This window comes from Gobius niger, assembly GCF_951799975.1.
Source record: "Gobius niger genome assembly, chromosome: 6".
Taxonomy (NCBI): Eukaryota; Metazoa; Chordata; class Actinopteri; order Gobiiformes; family Gobiidae; genus Gobius; species Gobius niger.
Window position 1 is genome coordinate 16,635,460 of NC_136857.1, and position 11,005 is coordinate 16,646,464.

At 41.2% G+C, this 11,005-nt stretch overlaps 1 protein-coding gene across 1 annotated transcript; it reads left to right on the forward strand.

Moving 5' to 3' along the window:
• The first annotated feature begins 282 nt into the window (after positions 1-282).
• Positions 283-1,969, forward strand: bhlhe23 (basic helix-loop-helix family, member e23). The gene has a single exon (XM_079558761.1). The coding sequence runs from the start codon at positions 794-796 to the stop codon at positions 1,475-1,477; it is 684 nt and encodes a 227-aa protein (XP_079414887.1). The 5' UTR covers positions 283-793; the 3' UTR covers positions 1,478-1,969.
• The last annotated feature ends 9,036 nt before the right edge of the window (positions 1,970-11,005 follow it).

Consider the following 11,005-nt stretch of genomic DNA (forward strand, 5'->3'; position numbering starts at 1 on the left):
CCCATTCTTTATCAAGGAAAAACTTGATTTGACCAAACAAATATTCAAATGATACAGTGCGTAGTTGTTTCAAACTTGAAGCACATGGTGATATTTATAGACTTTTGATTAGACTTAAATTCACCTACAGTGACAGCAGCAATTTATAGAGTTTTGCACTTAATTAAGCCAAAATCACGATCACGATTCAGAACAAGGTGTTGTTTTACTCTTCGGCCTAAAATATCCCCGAATAATAACACAACAGAAACGTAGAAGGTCATATCTAGTATATTATATTAGGCTATATTACATTATCTCCCTATAGTGAAACCAAACATTGTCAAAATATGGTCTATTGTATGAACCTTAACACAATGCTCACTTGAAGGAGTGGTTGTTCTTGTATTGTCACTTTTCCTTTGGAGCATCCATCCCTGGAACGTCCTGACTCAATTAAAGGTTTCTTCTGATTGGTTGGACACATAATCCCACAGGGCCTCATGCTCTATACTAACTCGCGCACCGGGCACAGCGCGAGCCACAATCTGCCCAAGGCGAGGGAGGGCACAGATAGGAAAAGAGTGAAGCGGAAGCCTGAAACGTACGACACATCAGACAAGAGTTGTTTAACGTAGGCTATGCGCGCGTTGAGGGGGGAGCGCTGTGCGTAAAGGCTTCATACACACCGCTCCTTCTTCTAAAGTCACTGTGAGCGACAGGAAAGTCATAGAAACAGAGCAACTGTGGAGAGAAGTGCAAACAAAACAAGATAGGACAAGACGACAAGAGGAGCGCACTTTTCTACGGAAAGATGAATGCCAGTGATGAGAATCTCTTGAAGTCCATCAGCAACGACGCACTGCTGGACCTGACGCAGCGCTACGGCCAGTCCGCGTTCGGCTTTGGTCCTGGCCACGTTCCTGGAGGTCCAGCCCGGTTCCCGCTGACACCCGCCACCGACTTCATCTCCGGACAGACTACAAAGTCCAATGAGAGTGGTGGGGAGCACACAAGTGACGATGATGATGCGTTTGACTCTCTGGAGTCCAGGAAGAGGGGCCCGTCTTTTGGGGACGACAAGCCGGGGGGCCCACTGGCCAAAAAGTCTAAAGAGCAGCGGTCCTTGAGACTCAGCATCAACGCCAGAGAGAGGAGAAGGATGCACGACCTGAATGACGCGCTGGATGGCCTGCGCGCGGTTATCCCTTACGCACACAGCCCATCTGTGAGAAAACTCTCCAAAATAGCCACTCTTCTTTTGGCTAAGAACTATATTCTCATGCAGGCGCAGGCTCTTGAGGAGATGAGACGGCTTGTGGCGTATCTGAATCAGGGCCAGACCATCACGTCTCCCATCCCTACCGCCCTTGCGCCCTTTGGACAAGCAGCAGTGTATCCGTTCTCCAGCTCTGCGCTCGCCACCTGCGCCGAAAAGTGCTCAACTTATTCCGGGACACCGTCAAGTCTCTTCAAACACTGTAACGACAAGCCTTGATTTATTTCCTTCAAACCTATGAACTTTGACCTCTGATACATCCATGTCAGTCTCTCTCCTTCTCTAGGTATTTAAATTGTAAAAAGTAACGTTTTACACATTACGCACGACGCACAATGAATTTATTGCTAATACAATTATTGGCCTCCTATAAATTGCCCTGTTACATTCAGTAATTTAAAGGCCATGTTTTAAGGAGTTTGCCATATTAGTAAACTTGATGAAGTTTTGTACTGTTTTGTTGTGAACTATGCAACATTCATTGAAGCTGGAGAAATTGAATTATGGATTCGATAAACTGGTGCCATGTTATAGCTTGTACTCCATTTTCTGACAATTTAGGGTTTTATTTTTAATTTATTATTGCACATCTCACTTGATTGTACAACTGTTAAAACTGACTAATATATAAGTGCAGCCCACTGGCTGTGTCGCAACATGGATTCCTATTGTTTATATGTCTTTATAAATAAAACGTATTCTATGCCTGGATCCACTCTCAGTTATTTTTGATTTATTTGCTTTCCCCCCACAAATGCACCACATTGTGATTCAGTCAGGTCTCAAACGTACATGTCATGCGCAAACTGTGCGTAATTTAAATTCACTGAATGCTGAATATTTATTTAGCCTAACTTTTAGAGACGTTTATAACTTTTAAGTAAAGCCCATTGGTCTATATTGTAAGCAGTTTAGACCAAAATGTAACACTCGTTTTCATGTTGGGCATCACTTAACTTTAGTTTCTGCGCGTGAGAAGTCTGAACGCCTCTGAAGATGTCTATAGACTGGTTGGACCCGCTGGCACGCGCAGGGGTTGGTGGCGCTTAGAGGAAAGACGCACAAGACGCCCAGGGCGCACAGGACCTGTCCCTGGGTATTTGGCTGATCGCACGCAGACTTCCTTGCCGCTCTTTAGCCCTGGTCAGCTATTAACACGATTTCTGCCCTTGTCTGCATGCTCCACTAAATCCAGTGAGCAGGCTTCATCACTCTGCAGGTCGCCCGTGCTTTTTTTTTGTACATTGCGAGAGCACAGGATTTTGCAAATCAAGACTATCTGCATCTTTAAGAGTGAGTTTGTTCACTGTTTTGTTTCTATGCTCTTCTATGAGTTTGTCTATGTGCAAAAACGCATGCTAATTAAAAATGCAGAACCTTGTACATTCCAAATTATTGATACTTTTTCTAAACATGAAATTACATTTAGTTGCAATGTTTTATTATCATCCAGGACCCCTGACAAACAAGGAAACACTAGTTCTCTTATTTTGCAATTGCACAAGTGTGGAGTCACTCACATTTTGGTCAATTTGTAAGTAACTAAGTTATCCAGTCCGTCTTTAAGTCTCTGTCACAACAGTGGGCCACCAATGGCATGTTAAGTGTTTCCTCTGATGACACGTGTCATGTGTGGGTCCTTGAGACGGTTGGAGGATGAAATGTGACAAAGCTGGAGTTGATTTGATGCTTGGGGCCTGAGCTCCATCAGGAAAGGAGCACTCTAATTGTTCCAAATGAGACAGTTGCCTTTTTGCATGGCAGAGTGACTGTCTTCTTTCCCATCGGCCCCATGGTTGTTGTACCGATTTATATGTTGAATTATGTCAGCTTATTAATCTAATGACCATTGCAGTGAGTTGTTGCTCTGTGACATTGAGGTCATGTATGAAATAATTTAAGATTGGATTCGTAATGTACTGAGCACCAGTCACTCACCAGAAAAAAAGCATTTCAGATTCGAGAACAATTAAGTAGGCCTATTTGATGTAATACTCAAAAATCACCTATTCAACAACAAGCATGTTGTAATTGTGTTCTTGTTTTTCAAGAAATGTGTTTCTAAGTTAAAGTCACAATTCTGCATAAAATTGTGAACACGCAAATTAAATGTGTCTACATGTATATATATTTTTAATAATCAGCTGTAAAATGTTTTTTTTTTCTTTTTTAGCTGACAACAATATGATAATAATAAGTAATTTTAACAATTGTAATTTTATTAAAACATTTACATCACTCTTTTGCTACTTATAAAAATAATTCATAGGGAAAATGTGATATAAATAAAATGAATGATGATGAAATACAATCGAGCGCTGATGTGGTGCAATGCTTGGTGTGTTTGTTCTGTCTGCGCAGGTGTGTGAGTGTGGACCCTCGCAGTGAAGTCCATGCGGTCGAAGCTGAGGCAGTAACAGCGCAGCGTGGTGCAGGAGTCAGCGCCCACTGTGCCATGTCTGTAAACATTTGTGTTTGCTCCCCATGGGATAGAAAGGGAGTGATTTCATTAGCATGGCTTCAAGCTTTGAGGTATGTTTGCGCACTTTGCTTCCACCCGACGGTGTAATACTAAAACCATATGCCCTTAAGTGTGTACCTCTGTCTAATGCTTTTGACAGCGCTGTTTTCTCTAATTAAGTTATGTGCAAGCTCACGCATCCGAAACACATTGTAGCGCTCCACGTTAAACCAAGACTCTTTCTAGCCTTGAAGGAAAATATGCAAGCGTGAATAATACAATTTTATTTAGACCAAAGCCTTTAAGTGTAACACATTTTAATTTACTTGATATATTCTAAAATGCTTGATGACATATTTGCTCAGGTCCATAGTGAAGGAGGTTGACACAATAAACTATACAATCAAGGAGTGTCTGAGTGTGAGGCTGGTAAAAGACTGGGTTATGGTATAGACTGTCTCAGAGTGTGCCCGCGGTGCCAGTGTCGGGCCGTTCCTTCCGGCCCCACCTTGTCGAAACAATGACTGGGTGAGTCAGTTGGTTCGGAGGAGCCGTGTGATTTGGGGCGACGTTGCTACAAGTGCACAGAGCTCTGCAAAAGGCCTTTATTTGTTAATCAGACATCAGAGAAGGGGGTGGAGTGGAGGGCGTATGTAGTGTATTGTCTTTGCTATAGACACAGTTGAATATTTTAGTGCTTAGTTGTGCGAGCATCAGACAGCAAAGGGAAAATGTTTTGCACTGACCACAAGGCACCTGACACTATAGCTCCGAGTAAGAGCTGAAATTGCAAAAATAAAATGAGAATTGTTGTTTTTCATGAGACGCTTCATAAGACAACAGTCCTCGTACTCAAGTGCCCCGTCCTTCCACTCGCATTATTTTCTCATTTCCCACAGTTTAACCATGCGCCACCCCCAACACCCCCCCCCAACCCTCCCCCCGGTTTACCCTCATCACTCTCACTCTTTGCTTTTAGCTTGTTGTCTTGACAGAGGATCGGAGCTGACAAACCGGGGCATCCGTTACTGTAGCCCGGCCTAATCTCTATAATGGCCCCACAGATACTGGACTGGTGGTGTGCAAACACACCTCACTGCACAGGGCAAATATAAACTACCAGAGAGCCCTCGGGTAAACAAGTCGTATCCGTGTTAGGTCCTTGGACATCTCTGACCCTCTGAACTGGGTTTGGTCATGGTTTAGTCCGGCCTTAGTTTGGCTTTGGCGGTGATTTGGCCCTGGAGTATTTCAAGAAATGACCATGTTATGTTTTCATTCTGCTGAGTTAGACGTAGCTAGTTCTGTTTGGATGTTGATTTAATCCTGACTTTTTAAGTGTTTTACACCTATTCCAGACTAAGACTCTATTGTCCTATAAGAACTTGTTTATACCTACTTCAGTCCGTGTTTAATTTCGGAACACTTCAACATTAGTTTGAAGCGATCTAAAGTGAATAATAACATTTAAGTCCTGCTAAGCCGTGATTCAGAGCTGGTTAGTGTCGAGTTAGTTGGGATTAAGGCTCATTTTGGCCTATTATTCCTCTTCACTCTTCTTTTAACAGTCGCACAGCCCTCGCTGACTCGCCCCTCTTCTGTTCGGTACCAGCTGAGGAGGGCCGCGATTTGTGGGGAGCAGGGGGAGCTCGTTATCCTCATTAATTAATGACAAAAGCGATGTAATTGGCCATCCATAATCGTCCATGCGGAGATGGTGTGACAGGAGGGGCCGGGACCGTCCTCCGCTGCTGCAAGTGCAACTCGTAAACACACATGCGACGGTGGCATATTTCATCAAGTGTGTGTCCAGTGATGGAGTTGATTTGCAGGGTTTTATACCATGGCTTTGACGTGTAAAAATGAACGGCACTGCTGTGGAAAGATTCATTTGAGGGGGTAATGAATATTGAACAGTGTCAAATTTCAGATAGTGCTTGTATTTCACAATTACTTAACTGTGTCTATGTATTGAAGGATGGCACAAAGTCTGGAACAGTTGGACCTTATCTACACCAAAATGCATAAATGTCTCCTTGACCAACTAGTGACAATTCAGTGTAAACATACTTTATTCTTCTTTTTTTATTTAATAAATTGCAGTTTTACCAAAGCAGTTCAAACCGCCTTCAAACATTTCCTCAGCACCATATCCGAGCTCAAACTTAAATCATTCTGTTTTTGTCTAATTCTTGTGACATTCAGATCCACTGGGCCCTCTCTGTCGCAACACGCTGTCCCCCTTCTTCTTCTTCTCAATGAAAGACAAGATTAATGGCACTTCCTGTCGCTGACTATCTTGTGCGCGGTTAATTAAAACCATTGAAACATGCGCGTGGCCAAGGATCAGTGGCTCCTAATGACGAGCTTGTAGTCTGATTTGGGCCTCATTTTCTGCCTAATAAGGCCAGTTTAAAAAGTAATTTTAGAGGGATGTGACTCTTTTAAACCTGCTCATTATCAACGATAGCGACTCACTTAAGGACTTCAGGAAACGCTGTGTTTAATTAATATTGTATCGCGCGCGTGGATTAGCTGACAGGGCCAGCCAGGGTGGGAGTGTGTGTGCGTGTGCGTGTGTGTGTGTGTGTGTGTGTGTGTGTGTGTGTGTGTGTGTGTGTGTGTGTGTGTGTGTCTGTGTGGAAGTGTGGAAGTGTGGAAGTGGGCAAAGGGAGCTGAAATTGATGAAGAACTTTCAAGGGCACTGATTTCATTAAGCAGCTTCATTACAACCCAAATAACTCTTCATGTCATTTCAATGCTCCAACAGCACACACATGGCCACGCACACTCACGCACACACAAGTGTACAGTCTACCTGAAGTGATAATGCACCACAGACATTTCAAGAAGCTGGTCAGTCTAATAGCGACGGGATCTCAAAGTTTGTGTGTGTCACTGAAAGAGTGTTCAAATATATCGACTTGACTCGCTATATTGAAAACTCTGATCAATGAATTTACTCTCATTCCACATGAAATATAAAACAACATGTATTTTTAAAAATGTAGATTATTAAAGTATTAAGTAAAAGAAATATTGTTGACTTGATGAATAAAACGTCCCCGTACTTTTCCTCTCTCTCTTTTTATTATTTTGCATTATAAGACAAATGCAGAATTACCCTGGGAGATCACAATCAACAGAAAGAGAACATTTTTTAATTAATAAATCAAATAAAAAGAAATTGTTCAAACAAATTGTTGACCTAACAGCTCCATTTGATTGTAGGGCTGCACATCGCAATATTAGGTAATGCAATATTCACATCACAACAAGCCACAAGAAATCACTCCACTTTAATGAGAATGACAGAAAAAAGGATGCATGGAACGTATAAATGTACGGAAGTTCATCTGTATAATGCCCCGTCCTTGCTGCAAAAAAATCTGCTGCATGTTTCGATTAAGTATTAATAAACAATAATAATAATAATAATAATAATAATAATAATAATTATTATTATTATTATTATTATTATTATTATTATTATTATTATTATTATTATTATCCCCTCCTGGAACCGCCACCTTAGCGTGGTGGATGGGTTTGAGCACCCAAATGACCCTGGGAGCTCTGTTGTCGGGGGCTTCGTGCCCCTGGTAGGGTCTCTTATGGCAAACAGGTCCTAGGTGACGGGTCAGACAAAGAGCGGTTCAGAAGCCCCTTATGAGAGACCAACAGGCCCGGTTAATCGTGAGGCTGTCCTCATGTTGACCCACCACCTGCAGGAGGAGCCAATAAGGGGCAGGTGCAATGTGATTTGGGCAGCTCCAACAGCTGCCCCCATGATCCAGCAACAGACAAGTGGAAGAAAATTGATGGATTATTATTATTTATCATTATTATTATTATTATTATTATTATTATTATTATTATTATTATTATTATTATTATTATTTCTTAATATATACATTTCTGTTTTATCAATTCGCAGAAATAACTATTTTTTTTTGGTATTTTTATAGCGCTTTTTAATCAACAGTGTGGTAAACTAGATGTTGCGGGTGCAGTGCTTGCTGTTTATTTTTTCCCCCTTGTTTTTGTTCCAGATAAGAATTCTAGTTTTAGTGGCTGAATTGTTGAATGAGATTAGTCCGTTTTAATGTTAGTTGTCACTCAATGTAGGGAGTTTTCATTCTCATTTACATAGATATCTTTATGTGTCTGGTTTTACATTACTCCAGATACCCCAGGAATAATTTGTACATTCCTGCGGATTCCAGCAGGTATGATGTTATATTATATATATTATATATGATATCATTACAGTTTCCCCTTAGGTTTGACCAATAGCTTCGCTACAGTGTCCATACTTTTAGCTGATGCTGGTTTCAATACAAGCGCCAAACCGGGAATTGAACCCGTCTCCCCTTTATGAAGCAGTGTGCATCCTCAATGTGCTATCGTCAGTGTCAAACACAACTCTTGATAATAGTTAGACACAGATACTTCTGATATGGCATTTTACTAATCAGAGTGACTATCAGATACAAATCAAAACAATTCATCAAGCATCATTTGCTTCAGTCAGCATTCAATGAGAGTGACTTTCAAATCCAAGTGATCCATGAAGGAGGAAAGTTTAGATGAGCGAAAGAAAGATTACCTTTGGATGACAGGAAGTGAATACGAATGATCTATACGCTTATGTCACTTAAAGCCTGTGGTGACTGTAGTGTAGTGGATTATTTAGTACTTCAGTCAAGTTCTGGGATCAGTCATCACATCAAGAGTGTATAATCAGCATTCAGTGTATTTCAATGTTAACAATGGTACACTTCACTTTTAAACAAAGACGTTTTTCTGGTTAGAACTGGTTTTGACTTGTCATTGTTCTGATTTGTCCTGGAGTTAGCCTTCTATTTAGTCTTCATTAAGTCAGTCACTTGATCGATCTCCCTAAGGAACATGGGGATCTTCTCACCAACAAACAGATCACCACCTAAAAAGTGCTAAAAGTTGAACAGTAGCTGTTGTGTATATGATATATATACAATACAAAAAAACTAATAAATATCACACTCCAAATATGATACTCTTTGAAACAATAAAGGGGAGAAAAAACTCTGCAAATATTGTGTTTAGTGCAGTTCAGTGCAGTTAATCCACCATAATAATAAATAAATAATAATCACAAGCATAAATAGGATGTTTGAGATGCTTCACACAGCGATGAAAACTGACAACTCTTTATTAGCATTTTCTCGGTGCGTATTTGCATTATGTATCATGTTTGCAATTGTTTTACTCACATCTTGATTCACAGCTTTCTTTGTTTTTGCTTATAAACAGCTTTTTTAGGGTCAATCAGTTTAAAGGCTCAAACTTTCACTGTCACTCTCCTAACCCTGATAACAGTGAATGAGGGTCTAAAGACTCTTACAGCTTCTTTATCCCATTGTGCTAATCTCCTAAGCCCCAGACGCCGCTGTTCTGTGTGGACAGAGCACAATGACAGGGACTTGATGGCTTTAAGTGTCCAGTAAGCTGCAATTTTTTTATTTTTTTTTACGATTTTACCCTCCCTAAGAACGATTACACAAATGAAGTCAGATGTGAGGCATACCAAAAGGTAGAAAGACAATAGATATGCTGCTTGTTGAATAATTGGATAGACAGCGCCACGATTGTTGCAGACTTTTTCCTTAACCAAGAAGAAGGTTAAGGAAGAGTTGTGGAAATGCAATCGAAGACAAAGTAGTTCTAGTTCATTATGTCTTTGTCCATGTTTTATGCACAAATGCCCATTGGTGTTAGACATAAAGTGACTTGTTTGGGCCATTCCGAAAGTAAGAGAAAGCTATTTAAGTTGAACAAGGTCAACATGGTCAAATTGAAAGCAAACCTTCTCCACATTCGAGGGAGCAGTTAAATTGGTTGAGAGTCTAATCTCTGCACTGGGACCTGCTTACATTATTTTGGGCTTGTCCTGCTGATAGTATTCACAGAGTACAAACTCCTATCAGGTAAGATCAGTTTGGAAGGATTAGCGGGAATCAGAGGGCTTTGTTTCTGTTTTGTGGAGGGACTAATATGGAAATGGAATTGAGTTTTTTTTTTTGTGTGTGTGTGTGAAGGTTTCTTCAGGACACAATGACATGAAATTCAGGGATTGAACAAATGACCATATACTGTACAGGACCTCTGTTGAGGCATTAGGCTTCTAGTTCTGTCCCTTCACAGCAAGAAGGTCCCGGGTTCGATCCCTAAAAGTGGCCTTCCTGTGTAGAGTTTTTGTCTGCGTAGGTTTCTTTCGGGTAGCCGTTTTCCCTACCACTATAAACATGCACAATAGGGCCAGATGAGTTTTTTTTTCAGTCAGTTTCTTCTGTCAGTCTACCCCATGGGAAAATTTTGCCACATAGTTTATCACCTCCTTGGAGTGAATGAAATTCCTGTTAGTTACTTGTGTCATGTGAAAAACGCTATATATATAAATAAGCTTCTATTTCATTCTATGGACCTCCGAATTAATAGCATGATGCAATTGAATAATAGCAACACACTCACTCAATTGCTTTTATTTAGTTTTTCATATATTGGTTGTTTTCAGGTTCTAGAATGGGATGATGTAACAGGATCCAGTGGGGGGCAGGAGACAGGGGGGGTATTATGCAAAATCAACTTTTTCAAGCTTTACATCATGTTATTATGTCATTCCATCATTAAAAACATGCCTGAAGTGTTGCCTTGGCACATTCACATATTTTTGAGTAATCTGTAAAAACTCTGATGGCAGCCATTTTAGGGATAGGTTTGCCTGAGTCCTCCTAGGAACGCCCCCACCTCCCGGAGACGCCTCCGAGCTTTCGTCTCCAGCCGAGTAACCAACCACTGCTCCTCAGCAGAACCCCCTCCCCACTGATGCCACAGACAGCGTGTGGAGGGGGCGTGTCGGAAAGGGTCAGAGGTTCTTAAAGAGACAGAGGCCTATTTCAAGACATTCTCTACAGCCATTTTGAGAGAGCAATTTTATACAAGGCAGTTATTCTAATTTACTGCATTTACAGACCAACAGAAGGTTTCGTCATCATTGTAGTGTGCTATAGACTGGTGCTATGTGATTGAAAAAAGCATAATACCCCCTCTTTAAAGGTGCACAACGCAAGTCTCTGAGTTTTCGCAGAACTATGCCCCCTTTGGCGAAAAGCGGAACTGCACTCAGAGTTGTGCACGCTCCTGAACCACACGCACGCTTGCACGAGCACGAGCCGATCAGAACCAAAGGAGCGTCATTCGTGATTGCACAAATCTTTTGTTGAGAGTCGTAATGTCTTCAGAGG